This window comes from Colletotrichum graminicola (assembly GCF_000149035.1).
Source record: "Colletotrichum graminicola M1.001 genomic scaffold supercont1.7, whole genome shotgun sequence".
Lineage (NCBI taxonomy): Eukaryota > Fungi > Ascomycota > Sordariomycetes > Glomerellales > Glomerellaceae > Colletotrichum > Colletotrichum graminicola.
In genome coordinates, this window is record NW_007361011.1 from 493,046 (window position 1) to 512,236 (window position 19,191).

General features: G+C 55.6%; 7 protein-coding genes across 7 annotated transcripts; 3 read left to right on the forward strand and 4 right to left on the reverse strand.

Moving 5' to 3' along the window:
- Window positions 1-497: 497 nt before the first annotated feature.
- GLRG_01810 (uncharacterized protein) lies at window positions 498-1,345 on the forward strand (the record flags this gene model as incomplete). Its single annotated transcript, XM_008093144.1, has 2 exons — window positions 498-503; window positions 590-1,345. 2 exons carry the CDS (start codon window positions 498-500, stop codon window positions 1,343-1,345), a joined length of 762 nt encoding a protein of 253 aa, XP_008091335.1.
- A 1,172-nt stretch (window positions 1,346-2,517) lies between these two features.
- On the reverse strand, window positions 2,518-4,665 carry GLRG_01811 (fungal specific transcription factor domain-containing protein; the record flags this gene model as incomplete). The annotated part of the gene is made up of 3 exons (XM_008093145.1): window positions 2,518-3,370; window positions 3,433-3,870; window positions 3,938-4,665. The coding sequence occupies 3 exons, from the start codon at window positions 4,663-4,665 to the stop codon at window positions 2,518-2,520; spliced, it is 2,019 nt and encodes a 672-aa protein (XP_008091336.1).
- A 3,950-nt stretch (window positions 4,666-8,615) lies between these two features.
- Window positions 8,616-10,056, forward strand: GLRG_01812 (uncharacterized protein; the record flags this gene model as incomplete). Its single annotated transcript, XM_008093146.1, has 4 exons — window positions 8,616-8,865; window positions 8,956-9,418; window positions 9,483-9,550; window positions 9,605-10,056. 4 exons carry the CDS (start codon window positions 8,616-8,618, stop codon window positions 10,054-10,056), a joined length of 1,233 nt encoding a protein of 410 aa, XP_008091337.1.
- Window positions 10,057-10,235: 179 nt separating this feature from the next.
- On the reverse strand, window positions 10,236-12,167 carry GLRG_01813 (FAD binding domain-containing protein; the record flags this gene model as incomplete). Its single annotated transcript, XM_008093147.1, has 1 exon — window positions 10,236-12,167. The coding sequence occupies one exon, from the start codon at window positions 12,165-12,167 to the stop codon at window positions 10,236-10,238; it is 1,932 nt and encodes a 643-aa protein (XP_008091338.1).
- Window positions 12,168-13,071: 904 nt separating this feature from the next.
- On the reverse strand, window positions 13,072-14,216 carry GLRG_01814 (zinc-binding dehydrogenase; the record flags this gene model as incomplete). Its single annotated transcript, XM_008093148.1, has 2 exons — window positions 13,072-13,541; window positions 13,616-14,216. 2 exons carry the CDS (start codon window positions 14,214-14,216, stop codon window positions 13,072-13,074), a joined length of 1,071 nt encoding a protein of 356 aa, XP_008091339.1.
- A 1,990-nt stretch (window positions 14,217-16,206) lies between these two features.
- Window positions 16,207-17,886, forward strand: GLRG_01815 (carboxylesterase; the record flags this gene model as incomplete). The annotated part of the gene is made up of 1 exon (XM_008093149.1): window positions 16,207-17,886. The coding sequence occupies one exon, from the start codon at window positions 16,207-16,209 to the stop codon at window positions 17,884-17,886; it is 1,680 nt and encodes a 559-aa protein (XP_008091340.1).
- Window positions 17,887-18,135: 249 nt separating this feature from the next.
- GLRG_01816 (uncharacterized protein) lies at window positions 18,136-18,845 on the reverse strand (the record flags this gene model as incomplete). Its single annotated transcript, XM_008093150.1, has 4 exons — window positions 18,136-18,146; window positions 18,201-18,316; window positions 18,372-18,474; window positions 18,557-18,845. The coding sequence occupies 4 exons, from the start codon at window positions 18,843-18,845 to the stop codon at window positions 18,136-18,138; spliced, it is 519 nt and encodes a 172-aa protein (XP_008091341.1).
- Window positions 18,846-19,191: the final 346 nt, after the last annotated feature.

Here is a 19,191-nt window from a genome sequence, read left to right on the forward strand (position 1 = left end):
ACATCAAGTGCAAGACTAGCGTGTTGTTATTGAGGTCACTCAGAGGTTTAGACCAGCCTTGCCTGCTTCTCATCTTTCTTCCTTTCCTGGCCTCACCCAATCAGATGCCCCCCTCTGAACAACCTCACCACCACAACGCGACGCGTATTCCATCTAAACACCAGCTCACGTACTTGAACAGTGCCTGCCTTCTTTGTTCCTTCCTATTCCTGCCTAAAAAGAAAAAGAAGAGGGAAAAAAACTGGCCTGCCCTGCTTATTATTTCTTTCTTGCCCTGCCCTGCCAGGCCTTCTTCCAACCCTTCTTCCTCTCACACACAAGCAAACCTTCTCACATCAACCTTTGACTTCTCTTTACAAACACACATACACACTCACATAAACAACCATTCAAAGCAACTTGCAAACTTTGCATCCATAAGCAAAGCTTCCTTTCTGCCCTTCCAGCAACCAAACAAGAACAACCAAGCAAAGATTGCACCTTTGTCAACCTCCAAGATGAAGGTAAGTCTTTGTTTTCACACCCATTCTCATTTCATTTCTCTTGGTTGAAGTGGAGAGTTGTGAAGCTCACCCGTCATCTCTCACAGAGCTCCATCATTGTTACCCTCATCGGCACTCTTGCCGCTACCGTCAACGGTATCCCCATCGTTGACAACGCCAACATGGCTGTCGTCAAGTCCGCTCAGGCCAGTGCGACCGGCACCAACGTTGTCTACGGCTTGGTTCATCGCCGCCTCAACAACATCCAGAGTCCTGGCATCAAGATGCCTGTCTCTGTCATCGGCATGAACTCCTCTCTCTCTGGCGCTCCGGCTCCCACTGAGATCAAGGCCAATGGCACCTTCACTGACCCCTTCGCCATCCACATGACTGAGGCGGTCCCTGCTACCTTCGACACCTATGTCTCCGGAACCAAGGGTAACATGTCTGACATGCCCGCCCAGACCAGTCACATCCAGGCTTCCTCCCCTGTCTCGACCATGGACGCTCTCGACTATGCCGACCAAGTCCAGTATTGGTTCACCCACTGCATCCTGCCTCCTGTCGAACGCCGCCCCAAGGAGTGCGCCACAATGAAGCCCTCCCCCGTTACCGAGTCCCTGCCCATTCTGGAGATGACCACTCTCGGCACTGACGCCTCCACGACCTTCACCGGCCAGGAGACTGAGCTTTGGATGGAGTTGACTACCATCCATAGTCTCATGACCCCAACTCCTACTCCTACTGACATGGGTGACATCGTCGTCACCGTCACCTCGACCGTCATTCAGACCGAGGACCCCGAGATCAAGTACACCTTCGCCAAGGTCGACTCCGCGTCTGTCATGAATCTTCGCGGCTGAGCTTTCGTTCCTTCCCCGTTCAGTACTCTTTCTCTTTTGGTCTTCTAGTAGAGGATACCTGGCTTGGTTTGGACTCGTCACCGACGCAAGGCTGGACACATGGATTTCGGGCAAAGCGTCAAGGGGACAAGGGAAAATATGAGGTTCCCTTCATTATGAATGAAGAAACGTTAGGCTTCGACGATTAGCTATATGAGGCTGCTCGCGAGAATTGCAATTGACCGGTATTACGTACATCATCTCTTTCTCCCCTTCTCAACGTGACTGCTTAAGGTAACGTGATGTACATTTGCTGTCTACATGGGCTTCTTTGTGGAATTGTTATGCCTTGGCCCTATAACATCACAACTCGCGAACATTTCTTAGGGTTGAATTCTGGCGATTAACGCCCCCATTATCTAGGGCGCTTGTACCCGTGTATTAATGTGGCCATCAGCACTTCTTGGAATTTCATTCCCGGGAAACTTTCAACGTGGATGAAGTACGCCGAATCTGTCTCAATAGTTCGGGATAGTCCCAGACCAAGGCGTCGGATGCCATCGAAGTCAGATAGCCCTTTCTATCCCGTCTAGGCCCCGGCCCCGTTCTGCTGCTGTGTGTTAAACTACGTCCACAGCCGACTTTTCCATCGTAGCACAACTTGCTGGGTTTCATGTTCACGTCGAACAAAGCAAACCTAAGACCTGGGGACTCATCAAAGCGGCGCACATCAATACGAATCAGGGCAACGGCGAACAATAGCTCGGCCTGCCAATAATAGCTCAGCCGCCCTCTCGCATTCCATCGCAGCTTGGCCGTAAGCCGGGTCCTTTTCCTCTTCCTCTATTATGACTCTGGAGTTGGTAGTGACCGCCACCACCCCATTGTACGGGGCGATGCCGTCGTGATGGCTGAAGCGGGTGACGATAAGAAGAAACCATCTCCGAGGACTTTGGGTATATTCTAGAGCTTGCCGGGCGCCGTGGAGGTTTGCGGCGGATGAGATGCGAAGACCATGTTGTTAGCCGAGAGATGAGTGGGCTTCAGGACCCCTCCGCGAGCACGCATGTCACGAACGGCTTCCAAATCTGGCTGCCGCATGTTGTGAGATCCCTCCAAACGCGCCTTCGGGGTAGAAATATCATATACCGGGAGTCGCGCGACGCACTGCAAGCCGTGCCGAGGGGGAGGCCTCAGGCGTTGCCGAACATGTCCCACAGGCTCGGGAACAGCTCGTCGACGTCCGGCACGCTCGTAGACACGTACTCTTGAAGATCGGGCATGCCGACCGGCTGCTCCGCGGACTCGTCGGAGCCCGAGGTGGACGTGGCCAGCTTCTCGACGACCTCGGAGTACTGCGCGATGCAGAGGTCGCCGACGTCCCAGGCCTTCTGGCGGTGCAGCTGCAGCGCGCCGACGAGGTCGCGCGCCAGCTTCAGCGACATGCTCTGGGCGATGCCGCCGACGGTGTTCTCTGTCTCGAGTGCGCAGCGGAGGAGGCACTTGGTGGTGGAGGTGAAGGCGAAGGTGAGGAGGGGGAGCCAGTAGTCGCCGAGCTGGGGGTCCTTGAGCTCCTGGGCCAGCAGCACGATGTCCTCGGCGGCGCGTCGGACTTCGAGGTAGCACCGCACGGGGATCGCGGACGGCTGGTCGGCGTGAGCCGCCTTCTCGGCGTCCAGATCCAGCTTACGGAGGAGCAGCTTGATATAGAGGTACGCCAGGCGGAGGTTCGCCGACCCGGGGACATCGAGCCGGTCGCCGCCGCGAATGACGATCCGGCGGAGGCCAGGGTCGAGTGAGTCTTCCCACTGCGTCAGCATGACATCCAGATCACATGGCCCGGTCGGCAACGTCTTCTCCAGGTCGTAGATGTGCTCGAGGTACCGGTCGAGGAACCGGGACAGCGAGACGAATGCCAGGTATACGGATGTGGCCTCGAAGTCGACGGGGTTGGGCGCGGGGCCGCAGAGCTGCTCTACCGTGGGGATGGACACATCGTATTGACCGCCGCGCAGCTGCGGCGGCGTGCCGTATGCCAGACTCGACCTTTCGCGTTGTAAGCCTCGGTGCTTTGCTGAGGGGAGGGGGGAGTGTTATCGAAGGCTCACCACTTATCGTACACGAATATTGCCCACCAAATCTTCGTCCGCAGGAGCTTTTCGGCCTCGGGAACGTCCCAGTCGGACGAGTCTCGGTTCAAGCCCAGTGAGTGGCACAGGGAAATGGCCGAGCCAAGCAGTAGACCGTTGCCGATGATGGAGGTCAGGGGCCTACCGGAAATATTGAGCAGGATGCCGAGTAAGGTCGAGATACCGGGAGACAGGTGAATCTCCGAGTACAGCGCGTCGTTGGCCTGGTTCCACATGAACCTCGTGTCCGGACGATGGTGCGTCACAAGTCTCGGCGACTGGGCCCAGTAGGTCGTCGTGTGCGCATAGAGGCATGACAGCAAGGCCGGCGAAATGTGACGCCGGTCCTCGGCGAAGCGTTTTTCAAACGAGTTCCTGTCCAACAGGGGAAAACAACGGTTGGGCTTCTCAAAGAACCTGGACCAGAGTCAATTTGCAATACCGGTGCATGAAGAAGCCAGGCAAGGGGGAGGAGCAGACTTACAAATCGACAACGTCAGGCAGCACCGGCTCAAGAAGTTTTTCTATCATCTGGCATTTCAGAAACGCCGGGTTCCGGTCGTCTGGAACACCCAGCGGCTGCTTTCTCACGGTCGTGAACACGACGGGTTTCCGTATGCTGCTGTCGCTTCCGTGGTCCTGTCGCGGGCTCGTCCCCGAGATCCTAGTCCGGATGCTTCTATTGAGGATGGACGAGTCATTGGACAGATAAGTAGAGAGAACCTGGGTATCCTCGATGTCGGCCGGCCCTACAATTTGCGCCTCATCTTCCCCTCCTCCGTCGATTGGCTCAGGGTAGCTGCTGTCATGGGGTGCGACTGGCGGGAGTTGTCTATCCAAGGACCTCGACTCCCCACCCGCCGGCAGACTCCGGTCAGCAAGAGACAGATGAGTTGTGTGGTCCGAATCAAAATGAAGATCCGAGGCCAGGCTCTGTGTCTGGGGCGGCGGCGATGACGGGCGGTGGCCCAAATCCTTTGACTGACGGCCCCGGCCGTGTCTCCAAACACTCTTCGGCCGCGGAGAGGTGCCGGCCGGGGTCGGAGGGAACTCGCACGATGTTGCGTGTGCCCGGCATGTCAGACAGGTCCCCCCGTTCCGATCGACATTGCACCGAGACTTGCGTTTCCGACAGGCGAGACAAGCCGGGCGGAGGTGGGAGCGGTAGGGGCGTTCCGAGGAAAAGGAATCCGTGTCAGCCTCGGGCGCCATATCTCAGAAATTGCTGTCTCGCTCACTTGACGAGACCATCAAAGAGCCTAGCCGAGGACACTGTTTGTATTCGCCCTTATCTCAGGGAAGCTCTCTCGATGCCGGGTTATCTTCTCCGCGCTGAAGTTTCCCGAGGGAAACGTTGAATAAGCCCATCCGATCTATTGTATTGGTGATGGTTGATAACGATAACGATAACGCACTCTCGTCGAATAGATTGTTGATCGATCTCTCATCCTTTCGCCCTGAAGCATCTTTGAGACATCAAGCCATTTGATTGATTATCAGTTTCTTTCCAACAACTCTTCGCCTAACTACAGTTTTTACAATGACAGTCGCGCGCCAAACGACGTTGATACCATGCCTGCGGTGAAGCATATCGAGCCCGTGCCACTCGCATATAACATACACAACGATCTTACTCGGTTTGGGGCCAGTTCGACACACGGTATATCACTTCAAGTGAAGCAGCATAGGTTCCGATTAGACGATGATCAACAGCGATAGGAGGCGCCATAGACACACAATGCTAATTCAATTCTGTAGTCGGGTGCCAATCAAGACGCTTTGAAGGGCCAAAGGGGCAGAAAAAGTAATGCCTCCCTCATGTGCCAAAGGTCAAAGGTCACACGCCCATGGCAGCGGAATTCTGCCCAGCTGTGTCTTGTCCCCGGGGAACGCGGGCATCTCGAACCCCATGATCGCGCACGAATCCCGTGCCAGCGAGCTGGACAATCCGGCTCGGGTGTGGTCCCATCCTCGTGTCATGTAATTTCTCCCGGCGATGAGCCTCCGCAGCCTGCTCTCACCATGTAACCAAGTTCAGCTTGTGCGAAAGCGACGATGCTGCGATCACTAACCAAGATTCAGCCATATCGCTGGGCCACCACGGGAGCCACAATGCCTGGCATTAGACTTCTAGTGTCACCAAGGTCGCAGAGCGCAGGACCCCGCCATGCTCGGACTACCCCAGCTCCCTAGCTTCAATGCCCACTGTTGCATCATTCTTAAACATGTGAGTTGTCGACGACGAGCGCGACCCCCTGGCGCTCAGGAGCTGTCTGACAGTCTGAGTAGTACCCCGGTGACAGGGTTGCAGCCATTGCAAATTACGAACCCGCAAAGGGACCTGGTTCTACATAGTAAAGCGAAGTGGTGCTTACGAAGTATCCGTACACCGACCATGTAGTAGTCGAAATCAAGGCTCACGACGGCCTACACCGACAAGGGTTACATCGAGAACAGGGCACATGGTGGGCTGCCTTGGATACTCGAAAGACGAGGAACAAAGGTCGCGGGGGAATGTGAAACGACCTTATAACGGTATGGTTACATCGGGGTCGTCGTAGCCCGAAGGGTGATGGCTGTTGCCAAGATGGCGACTCATAGGCCCACCAAAGAAAACCGGCTATTGCTCTCGCAGCATATTCATGATGTTGTTTGCGGTTCGTGAGGCCGAGCGCGAACCGCGACGGTCATCCCACCTTTAGGGGAGGGAGGGATAGCCTCGTGCGCCACGTTACGATCCTTACGATCCCAAAACCATGAGCGAGTCAACCACGGATTTGAGGTGTCGGGGTAGGTTTTCGCGAGCAATCCCGAGGATACCCGGCTCTTCGTAAGACGAACCGTATAACAACCTCCAATATCGATGTTGATGATCGGTGCCTTGTAATGGATTTGAAATACCTCAAGAGGCGGACGAGTTCGCGCATCACATGTGTCACATATTATACTGCGGGTCATTCAGACATGTTCATCCCTTCGGGCTACCGTGCTAGCGAAACACACACCAAATCTTTCAAGCGAACACCTAATTTCGGCGGATCCAAGTTCTTCTCGTTGAGTTTATTTATCCTTTGGACCATCGCACCATTTCGTTGATGGGCAATCCTGCCCGATTAAGGTGCCTCCGAGAACTGGGTGGTATTCTTGTGGTCTCGGTTGCACATCAAGGCATGAGGGCTTAAAGGCATGAAAGAAGGGCTCCGCGTCTTCCATCCTGGCCGGAGTTGGCATGACGAGACAGCGGGGCTTGGATCAGAGATCACCCGTGAATAGCTAGTACCTAGTGGTAAGTATCCGGCTATCTTGCACCCACAACTCGAGGGATCGCCAAGGATCTCTCAAGCACCTTGTTGTCGAGCTACCGGGGGGCCTTCTCTTCGACATGTTGTCGACTACTACCGTAGCCACTCGATAGTTAGACATTCCACTCTTTCTCAGGCTAACGGTATGGGGTATTGCGGCCGCTGGAAAGGGGTTGGCGTGCTGGCAGAAAGCAGGGATCTAGAGGTGGCAAAAGCAGGGGTTAGTCATGTACGTCAGCAGCAAGCTGGGTAGCAAGGGCCAGCAAAGATAGGAAGATACCTAGGCTAGATAGGTGGGTTGACCGCTTTCTATTATAGACCTAGCTTGGACAGGTACGCTATACTCTATCTATACGGATACCGTTAGCCCGAACAAGAGTGGAATGTCTAACTATCGAGTGTCTACGGTATGTAGAAGATTGAGCATGAACAATCTCACAGACACGACCATCTACTAAGATTGTTATTCGCTGGCGGCATAGAAAGCTAAACAAGGTGGCCAATGATGGGGGGCAAGACGCCACATCAATGTCACCACGACTTACTGGCAAAGTATCACCGCCCAGGAGGGGGGGCAAAGAAACCAATGCACGGACAAAGATGTACCACTTTTCATGACCAGAGAAACACCCGGGGCATGCATTGAGTATATGTTTGTTCCCTTAGATGCCTGGACTGCCGATTGATCGCCATACCTAACTACTATACTTACGACCGGCGAACAAGAACTCCTGCTGCGCCGCTTCCGTTGAGATTCCGCGTCTCATCTGAAAGTAGTGTGATTCAGATCCCGTTTACCGCTCTGCTCCTGGTCAGGTGGGAGTTATAACCAAGCCAGTCTATGGGGGCTATTGTCTATGCGTGCGTGCGGACCTGGGTTAGGTGCCCTGTTGAAGATCCTCGGTAATATTGCCCGCTCCCTGCTATGACGAATAGGATTAGAGCCCAGTCCTGGATCTTTAACAAGATGAGACCCTGACGACCAGGCTCATCCATGCTTATCTCAAACTCTCTTTTCAATCCATTCTAGAACGATGCGTTTCATCCGAGCTTGAGGCCCTCACGGTACGACGGCACAGAAGAGACCCCCCCCTTTTGTGGACATACGTAGTATTTTTCCAACGCTGTTTTCTTCGCCCTTGCTGTCGGCCTTCACTAAGTAAACACGACCGCCAGGCGATGGCGTGCCCGGCAACTATGCGTCCGCTCTGCAAGGCAAGGGTAGTTAAACTAGGTAGTGTCCGAAGAGTGGAACTCATTATATGCCTGTACATTGTATACGCATAAAGCTGCGGAATGAACCTGCCGGTGAAGCTGTATCGATATGAGTGGAGGAGGCAATCATAGGCCTATGACCCAATACTGATAATTACCACCCAATGGCGACGAACGGCACCATTATCTTGGATGTGTGCATGGTTGAACCATGGTATTTGAGATCTCACTGCTTGTAATGGCAGTGTATCCGTGATGGAGAACCCTCCCTTGCCCCCTCACCCCCCTCTCGTCGCCGGCTATTGACCAGTCCTTGTGTTTTCACCGACGCCCCTTGCCCCCCTTTTCTCCATCGTCGACGGGGACAGCCTCCAGGTAAGGTGCTAATTCGGGATAAAAGACGGGGGAGCCGGAAGCCAAGGCAGATATAAGGCTGTGGCTGAAGGAGAAAAGGGAATGGGATCGTCGAGAGGAAATAGACATTGGCTTTCTTGGCTCTCCTCCCGCTGTCTTGGCTTTTTCTTTGTCTACTTGTTTCTTGTGGTTTTCTTCCTCAGGACTTACACCAGACGGAAATACATGCCCACATTGTTGCTTTTCGGCCGTAGATCGGCTTAGCGTAACATCGACGAACTCCTACGCACAATGCCCTCCGGGCTCGTGATGGCTGCAGAAGGCCAAGGCGGAGCAGCCGGCACCTTGACGCCTGAGTATCTGGCGGAGGATTCTGGCAACGAACTCATCTCGATATCCATCGCCTTCGCCTGCCTCACGACTGTGTTCCTCGCCCTGCGACTATTTGCGAAACGGTTCACCGCGGGCGGCTATGGAATCGACGATTACTTCTTGGCGGCGGCATACGTCGTCAACCTCGGCATGTGCGCCGTAGGCATAGGTATGGTTTTGAGCCCATCTCTCCATCTCTTTCTATTTCTCTTTCCCCCCCTACCTCTATGGCCTGTTTCTCTAACGCGCGTCTTCGCAGTCATGGTAAAGGTTGGTGGTGTCGGACGACACGTCGAGTACCTCGAGGAATTTCACCCCGAACTGCTGGCAGGGTGGGCAAAGTCCCTGCTTGCCTTCGAGCTCATCTACTTTACGTCCGTGGCGCTGCCAAAGATGAGCATCGTGTGCCTGTTCCTACGTGTCTTCAACTGGAAGGGCGCCATGCGCACCGCCGCCTACGTTATCCTCGCGGCCCTCGCCGCCACCAGCGTGTCCTTCGTCGTCACGGCGTGCTTTCAATGCCAGCCCATCGCTTACTGGTGGGACCGGACGATCCCCGGTGGCAAGTGTATCGACGTGCAGGCCTTCTTCCACGGGCAGGCCATCCCTGGCTTCTTGTTGGACTTCATCATCATGGCGCTGCCGCTTCAAACCATCTGGGCCCTGAAGCTGCCGTTGCACAAGAGACTCGCACTGGTCGGCATCTTCATGGTTGGCAGTTTGTACGTAAACCTCTATTTTGACAACGCGAATAAGGGGGTGGTGCCATGACTAACAGCTTCACAGCGGTGTCGTCGCATCCATGATCCGCGCCTACATCTTCTTCCAGACGTCGGCGTTTGCTGATCGCACTTGTGAGTTCCATTGAGCGGCTGGTACTTGGCCCTCTCGCGTACTGACTGAAGCAGGGGCATCCGTCGGCCTCGTCGGCTGGAGCATCATCGAGACGGGAACCTACATCATCGCGGCCTGCCTCCCCCACTTCCGCCCCATGATCTCCTACTACACGCCACCATGGCTCAAGAGCTTCGTGCGAAAGACGGTATCGCAAGCCACCAACACCGCGTCCAAGGTGACCGGCTCCAAAAATACTCAGAGACGCCGCGGCGATGATGAGGTGGAGCTCACCGAGCACTCGAAGAAGCAGGCTTTCGAGACGCAAAGCGACATGACGGGCGACGAGGAGCGCGGATACGCGGGGCATGCTCGATCGCCGGTATCAGTGAGGACTGTTGAGGTGCGCAAGTCGGACGACATGGTGAAGGGAGACTGGGCTCATGATGGGCAGATCCGGGTCACGACCGAAGTCAAGCTGGAAAGGGAGAGGACGTCGACCGTCCTCGGTCATTCAGAGTCATGAGGCCTCGATAGTGTCTGATAGTAAATACCATTAATTCCGTCCAGAGTCACTCACATTCTAGGTCTTTGCCGTTTATCGCTGCAGTCGGTTCGCAACGATAAATGACAGAATGACGAGGTAATAGGAGCCATCCCTTAAGTAACATTCAATCTGCTATACATACTTGCTTCAGCTGGACGCTACAGGAACGACTTTGGGCCCTTGGCTTCCGCAGGCCCTAGCAGCTCATCCGCGATGCCGCGACCTGCCGCCCTTCCGGAGAAGATGCAGCCTCCCAGGAACGTCCCCTCCAAGCTGTTATAGCCGTGGACACCGCCACCGCCGAAGCCGGCCGCCTCTCCCGCCGCGTACAGGCCTGGGAACTTCTCACCGTTGGCCTTCATGACGTTGCTCTCCAGGTTCGTCTCGATGCCGCCGAGCGTCTTCCTCGTCAGCAGGTTCATCCGCACCGCGATCAGCGGGCCGTGCTTCGTGTCCAACAGCTTGTGCGGCGGCGCGATGCGGCTCCTGGCGTCGGCCCAATACGTCCGTCCGTTGTTGATGAGCATCGCCTGCGCGTCCTTGGAGTAGGTGTTGTCGAACTGCCCGTCACGGAGCTCGATCGTCTCCCGGATGTCCTCCAGCTTCAGCACCGGCCCGCCGCGCTCGCGCTGCAGCTCGTTCATCCCCTGCACCAGGTCCGCGAGGTTGTCCCGCACGACAAAGTCCTTGCCGTGCTTTTGGAAGTTCTGCACCGGCACGGTGCCCTTCTTGCCGAAGACGCGTGTGAGGAGCTGCCACACGCTCTTCCCCGTCACGTCGGGGTTCTGCTCGGACCCGGAGAGCGCAAACTCGCGGGCGATGATGCTCTGGTCTAGGATGAACCACGTGTAGTCGTACCCCGTGCTGCAGATGTGCTTCAGCGTGCCCAGGGTGTCGGTGCCGGGGAAGAAGAAAGGGGGCAGCCGCTTGCCCGTCGCGTCGAGCCACAGCGAGCTGGGCGCGGGGAGCACACGGATGCCGTGGTTCGGCCAGATGGGGTCCCAGTTCTGCAGGCCCTCGGTGTAGTGCCACATGCGGTCGCGGTTGATGACGTTGGCGCCGGCGGCCTCGGAGATGCCGATCATGCGGCCGTCGACGTGGTCGGGGACACCGACGACGAAATTCTCGGGGATTTTGGGACCCAGGCGGTCGACGGGCCAGGCGGCCTTGACGGCTTCGACGTTACCGCCAATGCCACCGGAGGTGACGGCAACGGCCGACCCAAAGATATCAAAGTCGTCGACGACGTCCCGGTTGGACTTGACGCCACGGGGCGAGTCGTCGGGCGCGAGGACCTTGCCGCGGACGCCGATGGCGCGGCCCGTCTCGTCGGTGATGATCTCGTCGACACGGTGGCGGAAGCGGAACTGGATGACGCCATTCTTGGCGGCGCGCTTCACGGGCTCCGCGAACACCCTCACGACCTCGGGCCCCGTGCCCCAGGTGACGTGGAACCGCGGCACCGAGTTGCCGTGGCCCTCGGCCATGCCGGCGCCACGTTCGGCCCAGCCGACGTTGAACAGGAACCCCATCCCCCTGGCCTTGACGTAGTCCTCCATCTCGTCGGTGGCGAAGTTTACAAACGCCTCGGCCCAGCGGCGCGGCCAGGTGTCCTCCCTCTCACGGTCGAACTGCGCCGAGCCGAACCAGTCGCGCATCGCGAGCTCCCTGGAATCCTTGATGCCCATCCTCCTCTGCTCCTTCGAGTCCACGCAGAATATTCCGCCCAGAGACCAGAACGCCTGCCCGCCGAGGTTCTTCTCGTTCTCCTGGTCGATGATGATTGTCGGCACGCCGCGCTCCGAGAGCTCGAATGCCGCCACCAGGCCGGCCAGTCCGCCGCCGACGATGATGACGGGCCGCTCGAGGAGCTCCTTCTTCCTTTCGGCGTTCATGGCTGCGAATGTCGGACCGGACGAGGAGGGGGAGCCGCGGGAGCGCTTGGCGGGACTGCGGAGGAGGATGTGTCGTATGATTAGCTTTAGTAACCAGGCCGAGGCGCCGATACCAGCGAGCGCGGCAAGGGTCTGGAGGGGCGTCTGGGGCAGAGGGACAAGGTCACGCAGGTGGTAGTGCTTGTGAGGCGGCATGTCGAAGCTCTCCACGGGGTTTTGATGGCGCTGTCTGGCCCTGCTTTGTATCTATCTGGCTGACCGGGCCCAAGGCGGGGAGGACAAGGATGCCGTGTAATATTTTGTTTGGTATTATCTTCTCCTCGGCTGGCCGGACGAATTGCCGGATTCTTTCGGCCTCGGAGATTGGATTGAGCTGTCACGGCCGCAGAGGGGAAGGACGTCTGCTTGTTGCAAAATGGCGGGATGGTCACGTTCAAGGTCGGGGTAGGGATGATTGGTTTCCCTTCCTATCTCTCTCTCTCTTTGGGACCTGGTGCTTACGGGGTTCCCGGGTAGAGGGGTTGGGGCGCAGGGTTGGGGAAAAGAGGTGTGCCCGCAGGCCTATCTGCGACGCTATGTGTTCCGTAGTATGGAAGAGAGAGAGAGAGAGAGAACCCGAGAACGGATTGTCTATCCGGTTTTTGTAGCAGTAGATAAACATAGGTAGACGTAGTCCGGGCCTCAATGTGAGTTGGGTAGACAGACCATAAGCTGACATTGGCGTCAGGCTTATAATACGGAACCGAAGCTGACATGTAAGCCTCTATTAACGCAGAGAAACGCATCCGGAAAGCAGGAGAATCCGTGACTCGCGCCAAGCTTAGAGTTTCTGTCTTCCCCATCTTGATTGCTCCGTCATTGGAGAAGGTGACATTGATTGTCCGAGGACCCCGAGCGGGCGTGCATCAGTCGAACATGTGCCTCGGCTCATCGACCTGAGCGTTCACCTCGCGTATTGTCATCCCTACCAAAACAAAACCCATTGTATTGTCATCGGGAAATCATATCTGTTCATGGGTTCGTCCCCGTTGGTCTCGAATCCTATCTATCTATCCACTACCCACCCATCCATCTGTCAAGCCGCGACCAATCGGCGGCGTCATGGAACCCTAACGACGACTTTGCCAAAGTGACCTCCGCTGTATAGGTACTGGTACGCCTTGTCGGCCTCTTTGAAGTCGAACACGCGGTCAACAACCGGCTCGATGCCCTTGTCCTCGTAGAACCCAATCATCTCCTCGAACCTTTCCCGCGGACCGTTGATGATGCCTTTGAGCGTCACCGTCTTGCGCAGCGCCAGCAGGTTCACGTTGGTCCGGTCCTCTTCCCCGTCCACCTTGCCCGACAGGTACCCAATGCACGCAATCGTGCCACCGAATCCGATGGCCTCGAAGGATTGGCGCAGCGTCTTGGCGCCGCCCGTCTCTAGGATGATGTCGGCACCCTCGCCCTGGGTGAACTCGTTGACCTTTTCGTCCCAGTTGGGGTTGGTGCGGTAATTGACCGTGTGGTCTGCGCCCAGGGCCTTCGCCTTCTTCAGCTTCTTGTCCGATGAAGAGGTGATGATGACTGCCACGGCGGTTAGCCAGTCTTCTTTTCAGTCTTTGCGCGCGCACATTGTCTAGCAATGCATCTTCACCCACCCGTTGCGCCGGCCGCCTTTGCAATCTGCAGTCCCGAAATCGCGACACCGCCGGTGCCCTGGCAGACGACAACCTCTCCCTTGCCGCCGGGCTGACCCAGCGGCCGGAACTGGTTGATCGACATCCAAGCCGTCACCGCCGCGATCGGGAGACAGGCCGCCTGCTCGTCGCTCAAGTGCTTCGGCGCCTTAACCAGCCCCTCGGCAGAGAACACGCGGTAGGGCTGCAGCACGCCCTCCAACGGGGAACCAAGGCCGGACTTCATGTCCGCCGCCTTGATCTGGCCCCTGATGTGCGACTGGTTGAAGATGGAGACGACGCGGTCGCCCGTCTTCCACCTCTCGACGCCGTCGCCCACGGCCTCGACCGAACCGCACATGTCCGATGCCGGGACCAACGGCTCCGCCTCTCCCGGGTTGATGGTCTTGTGGTGGTTGTACAGGCCCATGGCCACCTCCGTGTCGCGGTAGTTGAGCGAGACGGCCTTGATCTTGACGAGCACCTCGCCAGGCCCGGGTCGCGGGATGGGCGCCGTGGCGAGGAAGAGCTTGTCGAGCCCGTCCTGGCGCGTCTGCCAGCGCTGCATTTCGTTGTTGCCCATGTTGTACGTGAGGCCGTTCGTGCTCTCGGTGTGGAAATCAGCGTCTACCGAAGGTGTCGTGAATATTGCTGCAAGGAACAAGCCCTCCCAGCTCAACCCCTCCCGTTCGAAAAGGTCACCCATCCATTGGATCCGAGTTCCTCAATAATGACGCAAGCATCAGAAGCCAGATTCGGCCGGTCCCCGCAAAGAGGTGGACCAGGCGGGGGGTGTAATCGCGGCCCGAACATTGAGTTCGATTTATTGCCGACCTGGCGTCTTCGTGCTCCATGGAGTGTGTAGGAGATGACATCCATTAGTGTGAATATAACCCTTCCCGCGCTACCGCGACTCGGTTGTTCATAATGTGAAAAGTGTCAAGGATGCTAGGAACGGTGCCTGGATCCTCGATCGTGGAGCAGTCTGCTAGCTCATACGTGTCACTCGGTTCCATGGTTGCGATTGAACAGGGCTTGAGTCGCCCTAAGGACTAGCGCACTTGGCCCGCCCATTGACATTTGCTGGGAGTTTGTCCATTAGACTTTGGACGATCATGTACTTGCTGGTCTGTTGCTATTGATTGCAGTTATCATACAACATAGTCCAAGTCCACCCGATGAGTCCCCAGTTAGATCGATGCCAGTAGCTTGCTACGAGTGTCTGGTCGGAAATATCCCCGTTGTATCTGCTGTCGTGCTGCTTCGTACTCTCTAGTGGATAGGGGTGAGTCGGCAGGTGAGGTTCTGGCAAGCATCGGACGTCGCGACACACAAGACAGCCAGCCTGAAAGACAGTTTCATCTACAAATACATAGTGAAGGTCTATGGACAAAAATAAAACGCAAGGGTGTGTGTTCCTTTAGTCCTATGTTAATGCACAAACCACCGTGCTGTCTGGCTTCACGCGCACAAAAGTCAAGCTGTTGCTGGAACTCAGCTCTTCCAAGTATGGTTGGAAACGACCCATTCCGGTTAAACGTCAAGATCAAGATCAGTTCCTCACGCAGCTATTATGGTAGTCAAAGAGGGCGGTATTGCGGCATTTGTTCGTACAAGATCTAGCACTTCACCAGCTTCTATCCAACAACTGACTCGGGGCAAGTGTCATTATCTCAGTAAATACGGATACGACTACGGATCTAACAATGACTAGTAGAGAGATGGGTGGCGCCGAGTGGGTTTTAAGCCTGAGATGACGATCGTTGCCTGGCTGATATGTCACCCTTGAGATGTGTAAATGTGCGAGAGCGTCAATATTACAAACCAACTACCCATATCCTAGGAATTCAGCACGTTCATACCAGCATCCCACGCTACCCTTAAACGACTTTAACCTGCCTTTTCGGCCCCCAATGTTTCCGGGTCGCTTTGGTGGGCACACGAAACCTTGAGCTTGTCATCCAAGTGCCATTCAGCCAGCCAAGCAGACAGCCGCATGCAAAGGTCTCGCACTCAGGGTTTCCATTCTCTATTCATGATCCACGTCTTGGATTTGACAGTCCCGCGCTTGGCAACAGTCTGTTCATGGCCCGTATGTCACGACCGTTGATCGAGGCTTGGCTTCGGGGGAAATGAGTATACCAAAAAATGCCCCTACACGCGGCAATGGACGTTCGTCCCATCCATTAAGCTTTCGCTTGGCTAGGGTGATGTGGAATGGGGTGACATCCCATTAGAGGGACCAGCATTCTGCTTTCCCCCTACTGCCCACACTGTTTCAATTATACAAGCAGCCTGACTTAGTGACATGGAACACGAGATTGCCGCTGACGGAAATTTCGGTACTGGAAAAAGGGGGGGACGTTACCTAATTATCTTGAAAAAGTCTAAAAGCAATCGAGTATATAACGAGTGCGAAAGAATCGGCCGCGATGGAAAGGGGCATTGGGAAGGCTTCTGCAACAGACTTGGCTCCACGCCCTTCCGTTCGCTTCACCTGTCTGCTTGTCGACCGGTTCCTTCGTTCCTCGAGTGCCTTCATTTCGTTCAATAAGTCAATCTCTTCGACGAAAATGTGGCAGGGGGCACGTCTTGCTTTTCTGTTCGCCGCGACGAATATCCTCGCTCCTGGTGTCCAGGCTATCGACACGCTCGTGGATCTTGGATACGCCCAGTTCCAAGGAGCCGTGACTGATGCTCAGCTGGGAGTGACGACTTGGAAGGGCATCCAGTTCGCCGCTCCGCCTGTTGGAGCTCTCCGGTTTGCCGCACCGGCCGACCCTGTGCAGTCCGGCTTGGTCAACGCTACCGTTCACGGTCCCATCTGCCCTCCCCAGCAACCCACCGACTACACCGTGACGGGCAAAAGCTCCCGCTTCACCGTCGATGAAGACTGCCTTTATCTGAGCGTCACAGCCCCTTCCGAGGCGCAGGCCGATTCCAAGCTTCCCGTCCTCTTCTTTCTCCAAGGTGGAGGGTTCACCTCCGACTCAAACGCAAACTGGGACGCCAGCGAGATTGCCTCGGATGGCAACGTTATTGTTGTGCAGGTCAACTACCGCGTTGGCATGTACGGGTTCTTGCAGAGTGAGGAGGTTCGCGCCGGTGGCAGTCTCAACGCTGGTGTCAGGGACATGATCAAGGCTCTCGAATGGGTCCAGACCAACATTGCAAAGTTTGGCGGTAACCCTGAGCAGGTTGTCCTCGACGGCATCAGCGCTGGTGGCTCTGCTGTTGGTTTATTGATGACAGCCAACGTCGGTGGGAAGCAGCTCTTTGCCGGCGGAATCGCTGAGTCTGGTGGCTGGGCGACGATGCGAACGATGGACCAGGGTCAAGGCCAGTACGACTGCCTCGCCAAGGAGAAGGGATGCTTCGATTCGGCCGACTCGCTGTCTTGTCTGCGTGCTATCAACCAGTCCGCCATCCGCTCATCCAGTTGCTGGTTTAACCCCGGCATTGACGGTGAGCTTTTCACCGACAGCATGGTCAACCTCTTCCAACAGGGAAAATACACAAAGGTTCCCACCATATGGGGTTCTTGCGCTCAGGAGGGCACCTTGTACTCTGCTCCGCAGTCTACCAACTCTACCGCCGAGGCAAACCAGTATCTTCTCAATCAAGATCCCTCCCTATCAAACGGGTCTCTCGACATACTCGACACGCTATACATCGACGTGCCTCAGCCAGTTTTTCCCGACTCCGGAGTGAAATGGCGCCAGGCCGCCAACGCCATTGGCGACGTCGGCACCCACTGTGTCATCCGCAATATCCAAAACTACCTTGCCCGCGACAAGGTGCCCACTTACAACTATAAATACGATGTCCTGGATCCCAAGTCCGAAGCCGAGGGTTTCGGAGCTTACCACACGGTGAATACGTACGCCTTCTGGGGCCCTAATCGTACCGACGGCCAGCCTCCGGCTTCGTACTTTACCAGTAACAAGCCGATCATCTCGCAGGTCCGCAAGTACTGGATTTCTTTCGTCCGCAATCTGGACCCAAACACCGATCGCGAGGAGGGCGCTGCTGAGTGGAACATCTTTACAGGTCCAGATGGCCGTGAGAGACTGTTTGTGCAAACCAATAACACCCATATGGAGAGAATGAGTACCGCCCAGGCACTGCGTTGTGATGTCGTGAGACCATTTTCGGATAATTTGGGCAAACCGGTCGAAAAAGGCGTCGTCACAGAGCTGAATGCGACTTTGGCAGCCGGCATCAACAGCACGAGCGAGGCCACAACGTTTTAGAGGAGACAACGTTTTGGCGGAGGCGCATAAGACGATTGTTTCGGTATCATTAGAACTTGCTGGCCGTTTTAGCACCATGGTAACGAGAATATGGCCAGCTGCTGGAACTAATCAGTTCTCAAAACATATACCTGCGGCTTTCATACAGTCGCCGTCTGTGGCCTTTGATTGCGCGCAAAGAGCTTAATGTCTGACTGTAGCTCAAATATATTCGTCTGGCTCTATAAACAACTGATTCCGATCATGAGTTCAGCATTTCCCTATGACAAATTAGATGATCCCACCAAAGACGGTGTTAGAATGAGAATACTCACAAGAGCTGATTTGATTATCGTAATCACCGCCATAACCGATATCGGCAACACCAAGGTTGAACTTATAACTGAGAGCAACCCCACGATCATCCCCCTTTTCGCCGCAGCCAGTAAATCTATTTGAAAATCATTAGCTCCGCAGGCTCTGCTATATCATCTCACCACACTCACTTGTAAAACTGGCATTGGCCCCCTGTATTTGTGCTTAGAGAAGACGTTTGGTTGTCGTATTTGTCCAGAAAAGCCTGGCTGGTGTTGAAGCTAGAATAGCCCACTGTCACAACTACTTATCAGTATCGTCGGTTTCCTCATGCGTTTTATAGCTATTCCGTGGGACCCCAGAACTCCGTTCTTACCGCATCGTCCGGGTGGTGCGCCGAAGGATATACAATCTCCTAAGAACCCGGCGTCGGGACACTGCAGAACGAAGATGTTATCGGGCGTTATCGGGGCTCGGTTCGGGTCGGGTTGGCCGTCCCCAGGTACAGCTTGACGCTTCCGGGCGACATCGTCAAGAATAAGTCTTGGTGCCCGCATGAAGACAGCGTACGCCTCTGGGTGGCCTGATTGCACGTCTGGTGCAACTTTGATGTGGGCTTTAGGCGTAGGAAGAGCACTGGCCAGCTGGAATACCAGTGAGGCCATGGCTATGGAAATGAAAGCTGTGAGCTGCATGACGAACGTATATATGGCAACTTGTACTAAAGCATATGTACTCTGGGGAGAGGAAATGAGAACAACCTGTCTCTCTCCAACAGATTGCCTGGAAACCGGAAAACCTTGGCTTGGAGGATTGGCCACAGATTATTAAATCCTTTGAAGAGCCAAACTTCTCAATCCGCACCCCTCGTCCGGATTGACGGTGTACCGATTTGAGTTCATGGCCTGGCTAATGGGGATTACCATGTACGAGTCTCAGTAGAAAGTAAATATTGCCCACGTCGGCATGTCTACACAAACGTTAACGGAATCGAGTCAGGCCGTCATATGG